Source organism: Coregonus clupeaformis, chromosome 13 (genome assembly GCF_020615455.1).
Source record: "Coregonus clupeaformis isolate EN_2021a chromosome 13, ASM2061545v1, whole genome shotgun sequence".
NCBI classification, from domain to species: Eukaryota; Metazoa; Chordata; class Actinopteri; order Salmoniformes; family Salmonidae; genus Coregonus; species Coregonus clupeaformis.
In genome coordinates this window covers 4,796,329-4,819,841 of record NC_059204.1, presented here as the reverse complement: position 1 = coordinate 4,819,841, position 23,513 = coordinate 4,796,329, and the positions used below count along the sequence as shown (strand labels likewise).

At 43.4% G+C, this 23,513-nt stretch overlaps 1 protein-coding gene across 1 annotated transcript in view; it reads right to left on the bottom strand.

Moving 5' to 3' along the window:
* capn5b (calpain 5b) overlaps positions 1-20,963 on the bottom strand; it is a 69,728-nt gene extending 48,765 nt beyond the window's left edge. The window contains exons 1-2 of the mRNA XM_045224177.1: positions 20,778-20,963; positions 2,080-2,252 (exon numbers count right to left, since the gene is read on the bottom strand). Of these exons, the coding sequence (XP_045080112.1) occupies positions 2,080-2,244 (165 nt within the window). The 5' untranslated portion in view covers positions 2,245-2,252; positions 20,778-20,963. The remainder of the gene's footprint in view (positions 1-2,079; positions 2,253-20,777) is intronic.
* Between the last annotated feature and the right edge of the window lie 2,550 nt (positions 20,964-23,513).

Genomic DNA, 23,513 nt, shown 5'->3' with positions numbered 1-23,513 from the left:
ACACAAAGTCAAACCTAACCTAAAGAATACACAGTCCACCAAGTCCTCACATACAAACAACCATCATAAAAAGTGAGAGAAAGAAATAGGAATATCCTGTGTCATAGAGAGATGGAGGTGGAAATAACTATCTTCCTTCTTCCTTCCACCTTTCATTTCTCCATGCCTCTATGCCGAGTCGCTAAGCGACCCCATGACGGCCATCAAAACGCTGTAAAATGACAGGCTGACATCGCCGCATAGACCCAAACAGACAATCTGTGTGACCCAGTTACCACGGTAATAAACGCTGCATGCCTAGCGCCTGTCGGTCGGCGCCGGAGCATGTGGCGGCGAGATGACGACGAAGGAAGGATTGCGAGTGGAACCGCTACTGTCGTGTCTAATGGATGGTGTGCCGTGCCGCACCGCACTTCTCATTTCTAGCTGCTCCGGGACTCTGGAATGAGCGGCACTCTGGGCGGAAAGAGAGGAGAGGGGTTTGGGAAGGAGGAGAGAGGGAGAAGAGAGGGAGGGATGGATAATTGACTTTGACACTTCCTAACACTTTGTCTGGCCCTAGGCACCAGCTTTTTTTTAGCTTGCAAAGACATCTCCACACACACACGCACACACACTACAGACAGTGTTCTTGGCAAACCAGATGTCTTTGCTCTTCTGAGTGAGTGATGCTGTTCAGAAAATGATATGGTAAAAAAGGCAGCTCCCATTGGGGACTACAGAGGTGGTCAATATGGGACTAGGGGTACTTGCATACACTATATTGGTGCCGGGGGCTGGTCTAGTGGTAGTGCTGCTGTCCCCAGACTACACATTGCCCCTGGAGGCAGGGGTTCAATCCACGATTGTGCCATTTTCTATGTTGTGTCCCTCTCCTCTATGTCCCCATTTCAGTCTACTTCTACCCTGTATCTATCAATAAAAACCAAAATACTCTCCTTCACAAAAAATACAATATTGGTTTCCATATTTTGCCTACTATCTTCTCCTTCTTCATAGTTCTATAGTTTTACACAGGAAGTGAGGGTGTGTTTGTGTGTGTGTGTGTTTAGCTTACGCTCCAGTTTATCTGTCTCTTCCCCTCTACCAACCATGAACCTAAACAGCACAACATTTGCTGACCATGCCAGACTAATACAGCCCGCCTCAGTAGTTTGAAAAGGATATGTGAAGTGTAAACGTGAGGAGAAAAGATAATCTAGGGACGGGTGTAGAAAATGAGCGTGAGCTATACACACTATGGTGCAACGTATTGGAAAGGTGTTTATACGTCTCTGTCCAAATAAACCATGAATGAAAGTAGAAAAATTATATATTCTAAAGAAAAATGGTGCTTGCTTCAGCAGTCTTAAAAATATTTTTTTTATGGTAGTAGTAGTAGTAGTAGTAGTAGTAGTAGTAGTAGTAGTAGTAGTAGTAGTAGTAGTAGTAGTAGTAGTAGTAGTAGTAGTAGTAGTAGTAGTAGTAGCAGCGTAGCAGCAGCAGCAGGCAGCAGCAGTGGCAGTGGGCAGCAGTAGCAGCAGCAGCAGTAGCAGCAGCAGTAGTAGCAGCAGCAGCAGCAGCAGCAGTGGCAGCAGCAGCAGCAGTGCTGCAGTAGCAGCAGCAGCAGCAGTGTAGTAGCAGCAGCAGCAGTAGTGGCAGCAGCAGCAGCAGTAGCAGCAGCAGCAGCAGTAGTAGTAGCAGCAGCAGCAGTAGTAGCGGGCAGCAGCAGTGTTGTAGCAGCAGCAGTGGTAGCGCAGCAGCAGCAGCAGCAGCAGTGGCAGCAGCAGCAGTAGTAGTAGCAGCAGCAGCAGTAGCAGTGGCAGCAGCAGCAGTAGTAGTAGCAGCAGCAGTGGTAGTAGTAGCAGCAGCAGTAGTAGTAGCAGCAGCAGTAGTAGTAGCAGCAGCAGTAGTAGTAGCAGCAGCAGTAGTAGTAGCAGCAGCAGTAGTAGTAGCAGCAGCAGTAGTAGTAGTAGCAGCAGCAGTAGTAGTAGTAGCAGCAGCAGTAGTAGTAGTAGCAGCAGCAGTAGTAGTAGTAGCAGCAGTAGTAGTAGTAGTAGCAGCAGTAGTAGTAGTGTGATAGCCAGAAATCTCACTCACCCGGGGTCTCTTCCAGTGCACACGTCCGATCCTGTTGCCCTGGTAGAAGAGGGTGTCATCCACGGCTGGGAAGCGCTGGTCCTCAAACAGCAGGCCGCTGGCAAGGCACTGCCTCTTCAGGGTGGAGTACTGCTGCCCCTCAAAGGCCTTCACTGACGAGAACATCCTACAGCCTGTAGGGACCACACACATGAGACGGGGCTCTGTTAGTGACCTGGAACTAGTCTCCTACCAACAGGTCTATTATATCCTTGAAGATTAGCATGTGTCAATGTTATTACATTTTATCTTTTGGGTAGGCTACACTATGGACAAATACACACACGTCTGTATCAGAAGTTGTGATACAACTGTGATACAAGAGTCCGTAATAGCAGAAAATAAACGTCTGTGCAGCTACAAAAGGTCGATGTTGGGTTCTAAACAGTAACAAATGGGAAGTCCTTGAGGAGATGGACAATTAGGAACAAAAACGTATCTTTAAACATGAAGCACTGAGTAACCTCTTGAGCACACATTGAGCCCTGCAGGGCAAGAGCAACGCGAGAGACCTAAAGTTAGAGGGGGAGGGATGGAGAAGAAGAAGAACAGAGATAGATAGATAGATAGATAGAGGAAACAAGCTATTCTACTTGTAGCCACAGAGCAACGAGCTGTTGATGACCTCGCCATACAATGTGACAGGAGATCAAGGACTCAACAAATCTCCATCACCCTGGAGACCAAGCAGGAAGGTTCATTTGACACTTCTGATTTGCTAATGGCCAGTGATTAAACAAAATGACTACCAAATTGCCTACACAGTTCCAACAGGCTTATATAGAATGAGCTGACTGTTAGCTACACAGCTGGTTTCTTTATATTTTTTTATCGTGCTTAATCCTACGAAGATAAAAACTAAAGGCCATTGGGAAATAAATCAACGGGAAGGATTTTCTGCATGGCAACTAGGTTAAATAAGGCACACCACTCTTTTGCCTTGGGAACAGGATATGTAATGAGATCTTATGGAGGGTCAGAATGGGAAGAGGAGGAGAGCGTGTATGTGTGTGAGGAGAAGTGAGGGTAGTTAGGCTACTTCTCTTTTAAATCACGTAACATTGTCTGTCTGATGTCGACTGAATCTCAAATGTGCCAGGAATACACTGGCAGAACTGAACTGCAGACAGATCGCTCTAGACAGGAGCATGAAAAAGCTGGATGGCAGAAGCCTTTTAGAGGCAAACTTTAGAACAAACACGCCACACACTTCAATATCAGCCAGAAATCATCCAGAAACACAAACAGCAAGATAAAATGAGACACGATAAGAATGATAGTTGAATACAGAAGCACATAGACCATCCAGTATATTTTTTCCCCATCCTTATTGTTTTTAGCTTCGAACCTCGCTCCAGGGTGAAGTTTACCCTAGGTACAGATCTAGGATCAGCTTCTCATCCCCCAATCCTAACCTTTACCATTAGTGGGGAAAATACTAAACTTACCCAAGATCAGCATCTAGGGGCAATTTCACCCTACTCCTCTAAGAAAAAGTCAACATTTCATAAAAAATTAAAAAACATCAAATGAAATACAACATTTCATCAAAGGAAATACAGGCTGTTAAACTGTCAATTCTTAATCAACCAAATATTTTACATAATAAAGAAGCTTTATGGTATGTTGATTTTGAAGTGATCTCTGGACATTATACAACAGTAAATACACGTGTAACACGCACACTAGACCTACTGCCAACCCTATTTTCTGATGCAGATCTAGGCTAGACATTTGGACATTTGAACTACAGCAGCCTACAGACATGACGTCTGCCTATAGCCTACAGCGCCTTCAGAAAGTATTCACACCCCTTGACTTATTCCATATGTTGTTGTGTTACAGCCTGAATTTAAAATGGATTACATGTATTTTTATCACTGGCCTACACACAATACCCCCAAAATGTCAAAGTGGAATTATGTTTTTATATTTCATTTTACAAATTAATTAAAAATGAAAAGCTGAAATATCTTGAGTCAATATGTACAGTGAGGGAAAAAGGTATTTGATCCCCTGCTGATTTTGTACGTTTGCCCACTGACAAAGAAATTATCAGTCTATAATTTTATGGTAGGTTTATTTGAACAGTGAGAGACAGAATAATAACAAAAATATCCAGAGAAACACATGTCAAAAATGTTATTAATTGATTTGCATTTTAATGAGGGAAATAAGTATTTGACCCCCTCTCAATCAGAAAGATTTCTGGCTCCCAGGTGACTTTTATACAGGTAACGAGCTGAGATTAGGAACACACTCTTAAAGGGAGTGCTCCTAATCTCAGCTTGTTACCTGTATAAAAGACACCTGTCCACAGAAGCAATCAATCAATCAGATTCCAAACTCTCCACCATTGCCAAGAACAAAGAGCTCTCCAAGGATGTCAGGGACAAGATTGTAGACCTACACAAGGCTGGAATGGGCTACAAGACCATCGCCAAGCAGCTTGGTGAGAAAGTGACAACAGTTGGTGTGATTATTCGCAAATGGAAGAAACACAAAACACCTGTCAATCTCCCTCGGCCTGGGGCTCCATGCAAGATCTCACCTCGTGGAGTTGCAATGATCATGAGAACGGTGAGGAATCAGCCCAGAACTACACGGGAGGATCTTGTCAATGATCTCAAGGCAGCTGGGACCATAGTCACCAAGAAAACAATTGGTAACACACTACGCCGTGAAGGACTGAAATCCTGCAGCGCCCGCAAGGTCCCCCTGCTCAAGAAAGCACATATACATGCCCGTCTGAAGTTTGCCAATGAACATCTGAATGATTCAGAGGAGAACTGGGTGAAAGTGTTGTGGTCAGATGAGACCAAAATCGAGCTCTTTGGCATCAACTCAACTCGCCGTGTTTGGAGGAGGAGGAATGCTGCCTATGACCCCAAGAACACCATCCCCGCCGTCAAACATGGAGGTGGAAACATTATGCTTTGGGGGTGTTTTTCTGCTAAGGGGACAGGACAACTTCACCGCATCAAAGGGACGATGGACGGGGCCATGTACCGTCAAATCTTGGGTGAGAACCTCCTTCCCTCAGCCAGGGCATTGAAAATGGGTCGTGGATGGGTATTCCAGCATGACAATGACCCAAAACACACGGCCAAGGCAACAAAGGAGTGGCTCAAGAAGAAGCACATTAAGGTCCTGGAGTGGCCTAGCTAGTCTCCAGACCTTAATCCCATAGAAAATCTGTGGAGGGAGCTGAAGGTTCGAGTTGCCAAACGTCAGCCTCGAAACCTTAATGACTTGGAGAATATCTGCAAAGAGTGGGACAAAATTCCTCCTGAAATGTGTGCAAACCTGGTGGCCAACTACAAGAAACGTCTGACCTCTGTGTTTGCCAAAAACGGGTTTGCCACCAAGTACTAAATCATGTTTTGCAGAGGGGTCAAATACTTATTTCCCTCATTAAAATGCAAATCAATTTATAACATTTTTGACATGCGGTTTTCTGGATTTCTTTGTTGTTATTCTGTCTCTCACTGTTCAAATAAACCTACCATTAAAATTATAGACTGATCATGTCTATGTCAGTGGGCAAACGTACAAAATCAGCAGGGGATCAAATACTTTTTTCCCTCACTGTATTTAACCCCTTTGTTATGGCAAGCCTAAATAAGTTTAGGAGTAAAAATGTGCTTAACAAGTTACATCATATACTGAACAAAAATATAAACACTACAAGCAAAAATGTCAAAGATTTTACTAAGTTACAGTTCATATAAGGAAATCAGTAAATTAAAATTAATTAATTAATCTATGGATTTCACATGACTGGGCAGGGGTGCAGCCATGGGCAGGCCTGGGAGGGCAAAGGCCCACCCACTTGGAAGCGTGGCCCTCCCACTGGGGAGCCAGGCCCAGCCAATCAAAATGAGTTTTTCCCCACAAAAGGGCTTTTTTTACAGACAGAAATAATCCTGAGTTTCATCAGCTTTTCCGGGTGGCTGGTCTCAGACAATCCTACAGGTGAAGAAGCCGGATGTGGAGGTCCTGGGCTGGCGAGGTTACACGCAGACATGCTCCCTCAAAACTTGAGACATCTGTGGCATTTTGTGTTGTGACAAAGTGGCATTTTATTGTCCCCAGCACAAGGTGCACCTTTTTAATGATCATGCTGTTTAATCAGCTTCTTCATATGCCACACCTGTCAGGTGGATGGATTATCTTGGCATAGGAGAAATAATCACTAACAGGGATGTAAACAAATTTGTGCAGAATATTTGAGAGAAATAAGCTTTTTGTGAGTATGGAACATTTCTGGGATCTTTTATTTCAGCTCATGAAACATGGGACCAACACTTTAAATGTTGCGTTATATTTTTGTTCAGTATAAATTGCATAGACTCACTCGGTGTGCAATAATAGTTTTAAAATTAGATTTTTGAATGACTACTTCATCTCTGTACCCCACACATACAAGTATCTGTAAGATCCCTCAGTCGAGCAGTGAATTTCAAACACAGATTCAACCACAAAGACCAGGGAGGTTTTCCAATGCCTCGCAAAGAAAGGCACCTATTGTAAGATGGGTAAGAAAAAGTCAGACATTGAATATCCCTTTGAGCATGGTGAAGTTATTCATTACATTTTGGATGGTGTATCGATACATCAAGTCACTACAAAGATACAGGCATCCTTCCTAATTCAGTTGCCGGAGAGGAGGGAAACCGCTCAGGGATTTAACCATGAGGCCAACGGCGACTTTAAAACAGTTAGAGTTTAATGGCTACGACAGAAGAAAACTGAGGATGGATCAACAACATTGTAGTTACTCCACAATACTAACTTAATTGACAGAGTGAAAAGAAGGAAGCCTGTACAGAATACAAATATTTCAAAACATGCATCCTGTTAGCAGCAATGCACTAAAGTAATACTGCAAACAATGTGGCAAAGCAATTAACCTTTTGTCCTGAATACAAAGTGTTGTGTTGTATTGGATTTGCCTCAAACATATTACGGAGTACCACTCTCCGTATTTGCAAGCATGGTAGTGGCTGCATCATGTTATGGTTATGCTTGTAATCATTAAGGACAGGGACATTTTTCAGGATAAAAAAAGAAACGGAATGGAGCTAAGTACAGGCAAAATCCTAGAGGAAAACCTGGTTCAGTCTGCTTTTCACCAGACACTGGGAGATAAATTCCCCTTTCAGCAGGACAATAACCTAAAACACAAGGTCAAATCTATACTGGAGTTGCTTACCAAGAAGACAGTGAATGTTCCTGAATGGTTGAGTTACAATTTTGACTTAGATTTATTAGACTTCAGTGCGGCTTTTGACATTATCGATCATAGTCTGCTGATGGAAAAACGTATGTGTTATGACTTTACACCACCTGCTATATTGTGGATAAAGAGTTAACTGTCTAACAGAACACAGAGGGTGTTCTTTAATGGAAGCCTATCCAACATAATCCAGGTAGAATCAGGAATTACCCAGGGCAGCTGTCTAGACCCTTTACTTTTTTCAATCTTTACTAATGACATGCCACTGGCCTTGAGTAAAGCCAGTGTGTCTACTGTACGTATGCAGATGACTCAACACTATACATGTCAGCTACTACAGCGAGTGAATCACTGCAACACTTAACAAAGAGCTGCAGTTAGTTTCAAAATGTGTGGCAAGGAATAAGCTAAATATTTCAAAAACTAAAAGCATTGTATTTGGGACAAATCATTCACTAAACCCGAAACCTCAACTACATCTTGTAATAAATAACGTGACTAAACTGCTTGGAGTAACCGTGGATTGTAAACTGTCATGGTCAAAACATGTTGATACAACAGTAGCTAATATGGGGAGAAGTCTGTCCATAATAAAGTGCTGCTCTGCCTTTTTAACAACATTATCAACAACTCAGATCCTACAGGCTCTAGTTTTGTCGCACCTGGACTACTGTTCAGTCGTGTGGTCAGGTGCCACAAAGAGAAAATTACAATTGGTTCAGAACAGGGCAGCACGGCTGGCCCTTAAATGTACACGGAGAGTTAACATTAATAATATGCATGTAAATCTCTCATGGCTCAAAGTGGAGGAGAGATTGACTTCATCACTACTTGTTTTGTAAGAAGTGTTGACATGCTGAATGCACCGAGGTGTCTGTTTAAACTACTAGCACACAGCTCAAACACCCATGCATACCCCAAAAGACATGCCACAAAAGGTATCTTCACAATCCCCATGTCAAGAACAGACTATGGGAGGCACACAGTACTACATAGAGCCATGACTACATGGAACTCTATTCCACATCAGGAAACTGATGCAAGCAATAGAATCAGATATAAATACACCTTACGGAACAGCGAGGACTGTGTAGAGACACACACACAGACACGATAAGACATGCACTCTACACACGTACACATGGATGTTGTATTGTAAATATGTGATAGTGGTGTAATGGCCTGAGGGAACGCACTAAATGTATTTGGTAAAGTGTTATGAAATGTAATGTCATGTAATATTTAAAATTGTACATACAGTTGACAGTGCATGTCAGAGCAAAAACCAAGCCATGAGGTCGAAGGAATTGTCCGTAGAGCTCAGAGAAAGGATTGTGTTGAGGTACTGATCTGGGGAAGGATACCAAAGAATTTCTGCAACATTGAAGGTCCCCAAGAACACAGTGGCCTCCATCATTCTTAAATGGAAGAAGTTTGGAACCACCAAGGCTCTTCCTAGAGCTGGCCGCCCGGCCAAACTGAGCAATCGGGGGAGAAGGGCCTTGGTCAGGGAGGTGACCAAGAACCCGATGGTCACTCTGACAGAGCTCCAGATTTCCTGTGGAGATGGGAGAACCTTCCAGAAGGACAACCATCTCTGCAGCACTCCACCAATCAGGCCTTTATGGTAGAGTGGCAAGACGGAAGCCACTCCTCAGTAAAAAGGCACATGACAGCCCGCTTGGAGTTTGCCAAAAGGCAAATCTCTCAGATAATGAAAATCAAGATTCTCTGGTCTGATGAAACCAGGATTGAACTCTTTGGCCTGAATACCAAGCGTCACATCTGGAGGAAACCTGGCACCATCCCTACGGTGAAGCATGGTGGTGTCAGCATCATGCTGTGAGGATGTTTTTCAGCGGCAGGGACTAGGAGACTAGTCAGGATCGAGGCAAAGATGAACAGAGCAAAGTACAGAGATCCTTGATTAAAACCTGCTCCAGAGCGCTCATGACCTCAGACTGGGGCGAAGGTTCACCTTCCAACAGGACAACGACCCTAAGCACACAGCCAATACAACGCAGGAGTGGCTTCTGAATGTCCTTGAGTGGCCCAGCCAGAGCCTGGACTTGAACCCAATCGAACATCTCTGGAGAGACCTGAAAATAGCTGTGCAGCGACGCTCCCCATCCAACCTGACAGAGCTTGAGAGGATCTGCAGAGAAGAATGGGAGAAACTCCCCAAATACAGGTGTACCAAGCTTTTAGCGTCAGACCCAAAAAGACTTGAGGCTGTAATCACTGCCAAAAGGTACTTCAACAAAGTACTGAGGAAAGGGTCTGAATACTTATGTAAATGTGATATTTCAGTTATTATTCATTTAATTTTTTTGCAGAATTTTCTAAAAACCTGTTTTTGCTTGGTCATTATGGGGTATTGTGTGTAGATTTTAGAATAAGGATGTGACGTAACAAAATGTGGAAATGTAGCAGCAGCTAATGGGGGTCATTAAATAAATACAAATGCAAAGCTCTAAGAGACTTACCCAGAAAGACTCACAGCTGTAATCGCTGCCAAAGGTGCTTCTACAAAGTATTGACTCAGGGGTGTGAATTCTTACGTAAATTAGATATTGATGCATTTCATTTTCAATACATTTGCAAAAATGACTAAAATCATGTCTTCACTTTGTCATTATGGGGTATTGTGTATATATTGGTGAAAAAAAATATATGTAATCCATTTTTAATTCAGGCTGTTCTAAATGTGGAATAAGTCAGGGCGAATGAATAATTTTTGAAGGCAGTGTATGTAGTAGTAACCCAGCCTAGGTAATAACCGAAGGCAGTGTATGTACTTGTAACCCAGCCTAGGTAATAACTGAAGGCAGTGTATGTAGTAGTAACCCAGCCTAGGTAATAACTGAAGGCTGTTTATGTAGTAGTAACCCAGCCTAGGTAATAACCGAAGGCAGTTTATGTAGTAGTAACCCAGCCTAGGTAATAACCGAAGGCAGTGTATGTAGTAGTAACCCAGCCTAGGTAAGAACTGAAGGCAGTGTATGTACTAGTAACCCAGCCTAGGTAATAACTGAAGGCAGTGTATGTACTAGTAACCCAGCCTAGGTAATAACTGAAGGCTGTTTATGTAGTAGTAACCCAGCCTAGGTAATAACCGAAGGCAGTGTATGTAGTAGTAACCCAGCCTAGGTAATAACTGAAGGCAGTGTATGTAGTAGTAACCCAGCCTAGGTAATAACTGAAGGCAGTGTATGTAGTAGTAACCCAGCCTAGGTAATAACCGAAGGCAGTGTATGTAGTAGTAACCCAGCCTAGGTAATAACTGAAGGCAGTGTATGTAGTAGTAACCCAGCCTAGGTAATAACTGAAGGCAGTGTATGTAGTAGTAACCCAGCCTAGGTAATAACTGAAGGCAGTGTATGTACTAGTAACCCAGCCTAGGTAATAACTGAAGGCAGTGTATGTAGTAGTAACCCAGCCTAGGTAATAACTGAAGGCAGTATGTAGTAGTAACCCAGCCTAGGTAATAACCGAAGGCAGTTTATGTAGTAGTAACCCAGCCTAGGTAATAACTGAAGGCAGTGTATGTAGTAGTAACCCAGCCTAGGTAATAACTGAAGGCAGTAAAAGGAATAGGGCCTACATTGCTGAATAAGCTGCACAACACCTGAGCTGTCAATCAAAGCTCCCAACTCCAAGATCCGACCGTTAAACCAGTGAATGATTCATGTCCACACTCTGCTTCCCTCCATTTATTGATATGGACTCACAGAGTGCATCTCTATAGAGTCCCTATGGGCTCTGGTTAAGAGAAGTACACTATATAGGGAACAGGGAGCCATTTGGGATGCACCCACAGCCTTCGGACTCATAGGGCTTACGCTCTCAGAGCTGTGAACCTTTCTAATAGCCATATTCATCAAGCGTCTCAGAGTGAGAGTGCTGATTCAGGGTCAGTTTTGGCTTTTATATCACAATAATTAAGACCACATGCACAGGGGGAACCTGATCCTAGATCAGCACTCCTACTCTGAGACGCCTGATAAATATGGATCCTGATCTACAGTATACAGACCTTTGGAAAACACTTGTCTAGGCTTACTCACAATTATGTTTTTATGAACTTTGCTTTTTTTCACAAATCAAATCAAATGTCATTGGCCACATGCGCCGAATACAACAGGTGCAGACATTACAGTGAAATGCTTACTTACAGCCCTTAACCAACAGTGCATTTATTTTTTAATAAAAAAGTTAAATAAAACAACAACAAAAAAGTGTTGAGAAAAAAAGAGCAGAAGTAAAATAAAATAACAGTAGGGAGGCTATATATACAGGGGGGTACCGGTGCAGAGTCAATGTGCGGGGGCACCGGCTAGTTGAGGTAGTTGAAGTAATATGTACATGTGGGTAGAGTTAAAGTGACTATGCATAGATAATTAACAGAGTAGTAGCAGCGTAAAAAGATGGAAATGCAAATAGTCCGGGTAGCCATGATTAGCTGTTCAGTAGTCTTATGTCTTGGTTAGAAGCTGTTGAGAAGTATTTTGGACCTAGACTTGGCACTCCGGTACCACTTGCCGTGCGGTAGCAGAGAGAACAGTCTATGACTAGGGTGGCTGAAGTCTTTGACAATTTTGAGGGCCTTCCTCTGACACCGCCTGGTATAGAGGTCCTGGATGGCAGGAAGCTTGGCCCCAGTGATGTACTGGGCCGTATGCACTACCCTCTGTAGTGCCTTGCGGTCGGAGGCCGAGCAGTTGCCATACCAGGCGGTGATGCAACGAGTCAGGATGCTCTCGATGGTGCAGCTGTAGAATTCTTTGAGGATCTGAGGACCCATGCCAAATCTTTTCAGTCTCCTGAGGGGGAATAGGCTTTGTCGTGCCCTCTTCACGACTGTCTTGGTGTGTTTGGACCATGATAGTTTGTTGGTGATGTGGACACCAAGGAACTTGAAGCTCTCAACCTGTTCCACTACAGCCCCGTGCTCAGTCCTCTTTTTTTTCCCTGTAGTCCACAATCATCTCCTTGGTCTTGGTCACGTTGAGGGAGAGGTTGTTATCCTGGCACCACACGGCCAGGTCTCTGACCTCCTCCCTATAGGCTGTCTCATCGTTGTCGGTGATCAGGCCTACGACTGTTGTGTCGTCTGCAAACTTAATGATGGTGTTGGAGTCGTGCCTGGCCATGCAGTCATGGGTGAACAGGGAGTACAGGAGGGGACTGAGCACGCACCCCTGAGGGGCCCCCGTGTTGAGGATCAGTGTGGCAGATGTGTTGTTACCTACCCTTACCACCTGGGGGCGACCCGTCAGGAAGTCCAGGATCCAGTTGCAGAGGGAGGTGTTTAGTCCCAGGATCCTTAGCTTAGTGATGAGCTTTGAGGGCACTATGGTGTTGAATGCTGAGCTGTAGTCGATGAATAGCATTCTCACGTAGGTGTTCCTCAGAGGTGTTCTCATCCGGTAAAAATCTACTTCACATGGAGACCATCACCATCAACAGCCTATTCACCTGATGGATAAACCCGACATTTGATATTGACATAATGAAATAAATAGCCTACCCCAAATATTGATAAGGCAACTGATTAAATTCAAACTCACTGATTACATTTATCAGCTGAATACCTGGTGAAATGATGAGGTTGCAGTTGGAGGCGTAATGTGACACAGATGGTGCAGAGGAGTCTCCATCGTGACTGCAGCGGAAAAAAAACCATGCTGGCACACACGCCCACTCTCTCCCACACTACACGAGCACAAATGGGTAGATGGCTGGAGCTCGGATATAAGGTTCAAGAACTTACACGGTCATGTATATGGTTCAGCTGCAATCAACAGCTAATAGGCCTAATGCCTAAATGTAATTGATTGGAGAGAAGTTGATGAATCTGAATAAGAGGTCTATAGGCTAATGTTAGACATACGAAACATGTTTCTATTTAACAATATTAACATAATTACCATTATATTTACTTTGTAAACTATTGTAACAAGTGTTTGTCTTACTGGATAGCCTACAAAGTCTTGGCAGACACTTCTAATGGAGCAGGTCATTAATTTGCTTAGTTCTTCCACTACCATAAAATACTTTTAGACAACTAAAGCAAGCACACACATTTTCTTCAGGAAATATTTTCTAGTTCTGTGTGTGAATTAGAGGTCTAGTCACCTTAACAAATATATTTGAATCCCCAATTACTTGTGGACATTTATTTATTCCTTAAATGAGACTATAAAATGATTCAAGTAGGGTTAGATCCTGCTATTATGAATGCTCAGATCAGTCTCTTCTGATCCTATAGGAACATGTCCCAGACACCTGCCTGTCTGCGTTCTGAGTGACACCGTCATCTGAAGCATTTTCAAGTTAGCTTACCTTTCAATTGCATTAAACATTGCAACTTAATCAATTAATTAATCGACAGGTTTTATATAAATGTCATAATTGGAAATGTTCAGGTGCAATTGAACCGCTTGCAGAAAGAATTAGACAGGGCCCAAACGTAACAGGTATCAGTATTGGTGAACATGAATATAAACTAAACTTATTTGCAGACAATCTCCTGATATACCTGACCAATATTGAAACAATATTGCTAAAAATATTTTTCAGAATACTCTAAAATCTCAGGACATATAATTAACGTGGAAAAAAAACAAAATAATGGCAATAAGAATAAGAAACAGAATAACTCCTGATCTACAGCAATTCTTTAAGTGGAGCACAAAAAATATCAAATATTTAGGATGCTTAATAAGTGACAACAAATATATGAAGATAACACTATCCCATTACACAACAATATGACAGCAGACCGATGGAACAAATCTTCCCATAAATCTAACAGGTAGAATAAATCTCTTCAGAATGGCATGGCTCCCAAAGTTTTAATACTTATTCTAGGTAAGACCAATTACCCCACCGAAGACATTCTTTAAAAAAAGTATACTCAGTCATAACAGGGCAGATATGGGCAAACAAAACTCCTAGAATAAAAAGGAACGTTTTACATATTCTTATGTCTGAGGGTGGTTTTAATCTTATTTTCAAATACATGCAACTGAAAAGTTTTATATCACAATTTTGATTTGAAATCTTTTGGACATCAGAGCAATCTTGACAGAATCCTATTTCAGTCAGAAAAGGATATTCATATGATAGGTAAGCTATACGAACCCTTGCAGAGAGCTTATCCAACTGACAACCTCTTTGAACAAAATATAAACTATTGGAACCAAGACTTAAAAAGAACGCATATTGGCACAAGACGGAGGGAATGTTGGAACATAACTAATGAAATTACAGTTCACTAAAATGTACGCTTAACCCAGTATAAACGAATGTATAGATTGTATTATACAGTGGGGGGAAAAAGTATTTAGTCAGCCACCAATTGTGCAAGTTCTCCCACTTAAAAAGATGAGAGAGGCCTGTAATTTTCATCATAGGTACATGTCAACTATGACAGACAAATTGAGATTTTTTTCTCTCCAGAAAATCACATTGTAGGATTTTTAATGAATTTATTTGCAAATTATGGTGGAAAATAAGTATTTGGTCAACTACAAACAAGCAAGATTTCTGGCTCTCACAGACCTGTAACTTCTTCTTTAAGAGGCTCCTCTGTCCTCCACTCGTTACCTGTATTAATGGCACCTGTTTGAACTTGTTATCAGTATAAAAGACACCTGTCCACAACCTCAAACAGTCACACTCCAAACTCCACTATGGCCAAGACCAAAGAGCTGTCAAAGGACACCAGAAACAAAATTGTAGACCTGCACCAGGCTGGGAAGACTGAATCTGCAATAGGTAAGCAGCTTGGTTTGAAGAAATCAACTGTGGGAGCAATTATTAGGAAATGGAAGACATACAACACCACTGATAATCTCCCTCGATCTGGGGCTCCACGCAAGATATCACCCCGTGGGGTCAAAATGATCACAAGAACGGTGAGCAAAAATCCCAGAACCACACGGGGGGACCTAGTGAATGACCTGCAGAGAGCTGGGACCAAAGTAACAAAGCCTACCATCAGTAACACACTACGCCGCCAGGGACTCAAATCCTGCATTGCCAGACGTGTCCCCCTGCTTAAGCCAGTACATGTCCAGGCCCATCTGAAGTTTGCTAGAGTGCATTTGGATGATCCAGAAGAGGATTAATGTCATATGGTCAGATGAAACCAAAATATAACTTTTTGGTAAAAACTCAACTCGTCGTGTTTGGAGGACAAAGAATGCTGAGTTGCATCCAAAGAACACCATACCTACTGTGAAGCATGGGGGTGGAAACATCATGCTTTGGGGCAGTTTTTCCTGCAAAGGGACCAGGACGACTGATCCGTGTAAAGGAAAGAATGAATGGGGCCATGTATCGTGAGATTTTGAGTGAAAACCTCCTTCCATCAGCAAGGGCATTGAAGATGAAACGTGGCTGGGTCTTTCAGCATGACAATGATCCCAAACACACCGCCCGGGCAACGAAGGAGTGGCTTCGTAAGAAGCATTTCAAGGTCCTGGAGTGGCCTAGCCAGTCTCCAGATCTCAACCCCATAGAAAATCTTTGGAGGGAGTTGAAAGTCTGTGTTGCCCAGCGACAGCCCCAAAACATCACTGCTCTAGAGGAGATCTGCATGGAGGAATGGGCCAAAATACCAGCAACAGTGTGTGAAAACCTTGTGAAGACTTACAGAAAACATTTGACCTGTGTCATTGCCAACAAAGGGTATATAACAAAGTATTGAGAAACTTTTGTTATTGACCAAATACTTATTTTCCACCATAATTTGCAAATAAATTCATTAAAAACCCTACAATGTGATTTTCTGGATTTTTTTTCCTCATTTTGTCTGTCATAGTTGACGTGTACCTATGATGAAAATTACAGGCCTCTCTCATCTTTTTAAGTGGGAGAACTTGCACAATTGGTGGCTGACTAAATACTTTTTTCCCCAACTGTACAAGAGACAAAATTCACAAATTCTACAGCACAACAGCAGAGTCATGTCTTAAGTGTAAAACTAACAATGACTCAATAATCCATGCCTTCTGGGAATGTTATAAAGTCCAAAAGTTATGGGTGGAGTTAGAAAGTTGGCTGTCAGAAGTATTACAATGTCAATGTACTTTGAATCCGTCTGTCTGCATATTTCAAGACATGGCATGGTGGAGTAAGATACCTGATGGGTTGGATGATACTTTACAGAAGTATACAGAAGATAGCCCTATTTGGTAAAAGACCAAGTCCATATTATGGCAAGACCAGCTAAAATAAGCAAAGAGACATGACAGTCCATCATTACTTTAAGACATGAAGGTCAGTCAATACGGAAAATGTCAAGAACTTTGAAAGTTTCTTCAAGTGCAGTCGCAAAAACCATCAAGCGCTATGATGAAACTGGGCCAACTTGCTTGGGCCAAGAAACACAAGCAATGGACATTTGGAGTCCAAATGTGAGATTTTTGGTTCCAACCGCCATGTCTTTGTGAGACGCAGAGTAGGTGAACGGATGATCTCCGCATGTGTGGTTCCCACCATGAAGCACGGAGGAGGAGGTGTGATGGTGCTTTGCTGGTGACACTGTCAGTGATTTATTTAGAATTCAAGGCACAGTTAACCAGCATGGCTACCACAGCATTCTGCAGCGATACGCCATCCCATCTGGTTTGCGCTTAGTGGGACTATCATTTGTTTTTCAACAGGACAATGACCCAAAACATACCTCCAGGCTGTGTAAGGGCTATTTGACCAAGGAGAGTGATGGAGTGCTGCATCAGATGACCTGGCCTCCACAATCACCCGACCTCAACCCAATTGAGATGGTTTGGGATGAGTTGGACTGCAGAGTGAAGGAAAAGCAGCCAACAAGTGCTCAGCATATGTGGGAACTCCTTCAAGACTGTTGGATAAGCATTCCTCATGAAGCTGGTTGAGAGAATGCCAAGAGTGTGCAAAGCTGTCATCAAGGCAAAGGGTGGCTACTTTGAAGAATCTAAAATATATTTGTTTAACACTTTTTTGGTTACTACATGATTCCATATGTGTTTTTTCATAGTTTTGATGTCTTCACTATTATTCTCCAATGTAGAAAATAGTAAAAATAAAGGAAAACCCTTGAATGAGTAGGTGTGTCCAAACTTTTGACTGGTACTGTATATCGGACAATATTGGCACAGTCACCTATAGTGCAAAGAGTCGAGAGACATCAAATCCCTCTCTCCTTCACACTCGTCCCTCTCCACGTCTAGGCTTACTTCAAGAGCAAGATAGTCTCCAACACCACAACATATCATCTGTGATATTTTGGTCAAGACTGGAAGCTCCTCTACATGCATTATTATTCAAATCCATCACACTTATCTGTTGGCTGAAATCAAATGCATACCAGCAGTACTGGAGAACTGGTCAACATCTCTAAGGTCAGAGAGTGCCATCCCTACTACTTCCTCTCCCCTCAGTGATGACCACCTGCATGGTGAGACTATTATGAGAATGAAATGAGATTATAAGAGGTAAGTTACTGGTTTCCCAGTAATATTATGGAATCATATCCTTGTAATAAAGATACAGACCATGCAGCGATGTCCCTTACATAGCCGAGCTACAATGAACCCCTTTAGTCTGCTAGCCCACAAGCGTATTCTCTGTACCAGAATATACATCACCAGTTTCAACAACTTTAGAACAGATTTAGAACTACATGAAAAAAAAAAAAGCATAATCACTCCAAACTGGACTAGGCCTATACTATAATACTCTTCATACAGAAACACATCTTGTTTTTGCAAACGAAGAACCATATAGTTCTATCTCAGTTTTGGAAATGTTGATGATGACATATCGAGTGCTTGGGACTATAAGGTTCTATCTGCATTTTTGTCAAAATGTAGTTATTGACATAGCCTTGTCCTTTTCAATGTTCTCTTCCATAGTAGTCTAAATACTCCAAATCATGTTGTTAAATTAAAGAGAATACAAGAATAAAACAATTGCTGACACCATTTAAACCCATGAGGGCTCTGAACTTTAAAGCCAATTATCTCAGATTCATCTTTTTGCAGATAGTCCCATGCGCTTGATATTTCTAGTTGTATAGTCAATCATTCAGAATTTTGATATTAAATGCTGACTATAAACTGACATACAATACATTTCCATGTCAGTTTGGAAATCTGGATTTTACAATAAACTTCTTTAGTCCCCTGTAGCTCAGTTGGTAGAGCATGGCGCTTGCAACGCCAGGGTTGTGGGTTCGTTCCCCACGGGGGGCTAGTACGAAAATGTATGCACTCACTAACTGTAAGTCGCTCTGGATAAGAGCGTCTGCTAGATTACTAAAATGTAAATACAAAATCAGTAACTACTAGAACATCAAATAATATCCTAACGCAATTCAGACGTCTAGCTGCAGCAGACTGTGTCCCAAATGGCACCCTATTCCCTACATAATAGGGTGCCATTTGGGACACATACTGATAGGACAAGGAGAGAGTGATTGTCTGGGGGATGAGGACTGATTGAGTTTGCTTTGATGACAGACTGATTACACCAATGGATCTGGAGGAACAGTAATACGCACACACACACAGAGACAGAGGGGTGGGACATAGAGAGAGAGAAATGGGAGCGGAGATCCCCTTTTTCTCTTTGGTGGTGTAGTAATGTACAGAGAGATAGAAAGAGGGACATCTCTCTTTCCATCTGTCTGGTGATGTGGTAGTGCATAGAAGGACAATAAGAAGAGACAGAGAGATAGATCCTCCTCTTTCTTTGTTGGTGTGGTAGGGCAGAGAAAGACAAAAAGGCGAGAGAGAGAGAGAGAGACAGATCCTCCTCTTTCTTTGTTGGTGTGGTAGGGCAGAGAAAGACAAAAAGGCGAGAGAGAGAGAGAGAGACAGATCCTCCTCTTTCTTTGTTGGTGTGGTAGCGAAAGAAAGACAGAGCGATTCCCCTCACTTCATCTCTCTGACTGTGTGGTAGCGCAGAGAGAAATAAAAAAAAAACAGAAAAAGAGGATATCTGCACTGGTTGGCTGATGGAGGGGTGCACCACAGGCAGGCAGGGCCTTCCCCCTCGCCCCCTCCCTCTCCCTGAATGTGTTATGAGGAGGGCTATCCCAGCCAGCAGCATCATGCCATCCATTCTTCCTCTCTGCAGTATCCTTTAGCCAGCCAGTAGCTGGCCAATCCATGCATCTGACACCAGGGGTGTATTCAGTGATGTTAAATGTTCTGAAGGTTGCAGATAGTAAAAGAATGAATCGGGCCGACATGGTTCCCCATTTCTATCTGAAAGACAATAATTTCTGCTCTACACAATACATGTATATCTGAACATTCTGTTTCATCATCCTCAACAGTCACTCCTAAACCACCAGCCATAGGCTTACCTTGTAACTAAGGCATCATAATTGGCTATAACTAAAAGGCTTGCCTATGATTCATCAGTAAAAGAGTGCATTATTGGAAAGATCAGCTACTTAGAGAATTATCATCCAGTATATGGTTTCACATAGACCTACATTTAAGAATCAGCAACAAGAGTTGTATGTTATTCAACATCTGTCAGATAACATATGGTTTGACAAATGGCTAGCATTTGACAATTTAAGGCAGTCAGGCCTATAGTAGATATGTCTTACTCTTCAATGGACTGTTGGTGTTTTGCACTAGATCTATCTGGACATTGATATAAATCTGCCTATAACAGTAGGGCATTTACTCAAGTATGTATGTAACTGTTCAGGTTAAAGATTTTAGGTGTAGACCGTTAAAATGATAACAATAAGTGTATTATTTGGGAGTAGCTGCTTCTGGTAGCTATGGGAGACGACGGGATGCGCGTGGGTGTTGGTCTCAAAACTCGACAATTCCCAACTTGCTCAGCGCATCTCAGGAGGAGCAAACTAGCAATGCATTCTTCTGAAATAACTCGATTATCAAATAAGCGCCACTCCGGTGCGAGCCCTGCTGGATGGCATAAATAAGAAAATAGGGTTTTATAGCAGCAATAGCTAATTGTAGCTAGAAATCACGGTTGCAGTAGGCTACTTCAACTACAGTGGTAGGCTATTCTCTGGTGGGATAATATGTTGTTATTCTGTCGCCTATTGTGGACAGAGCAAACCCTGGCTGGTAACCACATCGCGCGCGGAAGCCCACAGCACGCGACCGGTCAAATCACCCCCTCGAGCTGAACGCTTCATGCACGGAATGTGGAACAGCGAGGCATAATTGGGATCATGTCTCGCTTATCTCCCGTGCTTTGAGGACAACACAAGCCGCGACAGCAGCTCGCATGCCTAGCATACTGTATTTTCCTTCAAACCACAGTCGCGGTCTCCCCATCCCCACTTTTCCACACAGCCATCAACGCGTATTGCGCGGATTACAACAGCGGCACCTGAGGTCCCTAATGCGATTGAGGCTGTGTTGTTTTCCACTGTTACCTGAACAGAGCTCCTCTCCCTTGGGCGACGTGTTCTCTCCGTTCCTCCGGGGATCCAGCGAGTCGGGTCTGGCAGTCCCGGCCGGGGCTGTTGTGATTCCTCCTCGGTCCTGCCTGTGCGACGCACCCCCCCTCTGAACCGCTTGCGGTTCACTGTCTCCTCTCTCCTCACGCGCACGCCAGGGAGGAGCCTACGAGGAGCAGGAGGCTGAGCATGCGCGGCGTCGGTGTCTCCCCCACACACACTTAAATACGCTACTGTACATTATTTCACGTGCGATGAGTATGCAATTTCGCCGTGGGAAACAAAGCTGAGATCCTTTGAACCCAACATCCAAGTGCAAATCTTATTATGCAGGCTTATTTGCCTACGAGGTGGCCTCAGTCTGAAAACATTATGTGGGAAATGTCTTCAATAGGGTATTGGTCATGTCGGATATATGCAATGGATGAGAATTGGTAAGAAATCAAATCCCTGAATTGAAAATTGTTGGTTGCACTCTGTCCCACACGCGTGACTACGATGTGCAACAGATACGAATGATGAATAAGAAGAAATAGACTGGAATAAACCAATGGAGCGAGGGACTACGGCGGCGTCCCAATTAGCGCTCCTTTCTCCCGAAGTGTGCACTTGTTCACTTCCCGTCATGGATTTGAAAGGACATTACTGGTCTATGGAAACTCCCTCTAGAGCAGTGGCGGCTGGCCGATAGAGGGCGCTAGGGCGCCGCCCCCTTAAATAAAATAATTTAAAAAAAAATAATAATAAAAAAAAAAATAATAATAATAATAAAAACATCAGTATGTCAATATTTGTGTGTTTGAAATATGGAATGCACACAGTAATATGTGTAAGATATGATAGAAAATCATATTCGCAACTTTTCCTCTGCTTGTCAAACGCCTCGTCAGCTCTGGGCGATACAGAAAGTGCCCCGAGGAGGCGGGTCTACGTAGCAGTTAAGCCAATTGCTAATTTAAGATATGAATGTATGACATAAAATGTAGCCAATCAGCGATCTTAAATCGAATCCAAGGAGGGCGATTATTTTATCGCCCCAAGCTCGCCCCCTGATAAAATAAGGACCGGGCTCCAGTGGCGCCATTTTTACTAGACGACAATGGCGAGCGCAAACGTTACTCCTCCAAGACCCAACCCTAACTCGGTGAAATCTCTCCTCCAAGATCCGTTTGAGAGGAGAACTTTGTCAGAGAAAGTTCGGGTGAAAGAGCTGGGCCCAGATCAACCTGACCTCTCAATCAGACAGCAGGCTAGCGAGAAAGGGAAGCAGCATATGCGCGGCTTCTCCCGTAGCTGGTACACCAGGAAGGCTTGGCTAGCTGGGTGCACTGATGCTAATGCTTTATTTTGCTTTCCGTGCTTGCTTTTTAAAACGACGGGGTCAGATTCAGCATGGACAGGTACCGGAGTGAGGGATATGAAGCACCTGTCAGAGAAGGTAAAGAAACATGAGAACACCAGGGCACACATGGACAACTCTGTAAAGCTAGCTGTATTAGGAAGGGTGAACATTGCTACGCAGCTGGATGACGGCCACAGGATTGCGGTGAGGAAACACAATGAGGAGGTGGATAAAAACAGGCACATTCTATCCAAAATTATCGATTGTGTGAAGTTCTGTGGGGCTTTTGAGTTGGCCTTGCGTGGGCACGAGGAGACTGACTCTCGGACAACCCCGGCATTTTCCGGGCTTAGTGGATTTTGTTGCCTCCCTCGACAGTGTGCTGGAGGAGCACCTGAAGACAGCTACCATTTTTAAGGGCACGTCAAAGACGATACAGAACGAGCTGTTGGACTGTATGCTGTCAGTGCTTAAGGATTACATCCTGGAGGAAGTAAAGAGTGCTGATTTTATCGCCATTCAAGCTGACGAGACGACTGACGTTTCCACCCACTGCCAGTTGGTGCTTGTGATACGCTACATCGATGCTAAAAGTAACGTCCAAGAGCGTTTTTTCGAGTTCATTTTGATCGAGAACGCAACCGCCGACACCATCGCTACAGCGCTGCTGGAGAGGCTCAGCACCATACTCTCACATGGACAAAAGGCCAAACTTATTGCCCAGGCTTACGACGGAGCAAGTGTGATGAGGGGAGCCACCGGCGGAGTGCAGCGTAAAATAGTGGATGTGTACGAAAATGCGCACTACGTCCACTGCTATGCACATCAGCTGAACCTCATCAAGCAGCAGGCTACTTCACGCATCCCCAGGATCGGCACTTTCTTTTCCGACCTTGCAGGATTTTCTGCTTTCTTCTCCAGGTCTCCCAAGCGAACCACCGTGCTTGACGAAGTGGTTGCGCATAGACTCCCCAGAGCCTCTACAACACGGTGGAATTTCCACAGTCGCGCTGTAAACACTGTGTACGAGTACAGGGATGACCTAACGTGTTTCCAGACCATCAGAGACTCTGGGAACTTTGATGCCCCGACTGTCAGAGAGGCGGGGGGCTTTGTGAGGATGCTCGAAGACGAGGCTTTCTGTTTTTTCCTGGCACTGTTCCACAAGATCATGCCAAATGTGGACATGCTTTTCAGCCAGCTGCAGAAGAGGAACATCGACCCTGTCTTCATTAAAGCACTTGTCCAGAGGTTCACAGACAGCATGCTAACAATCAGGTAAATAACTATATTTACTATTGGCTGATAAAGATGTTGTTAGAAAGATGAATAGTTCACTTACAACAGTTTAAAAGCCTAAATGTGTCTGG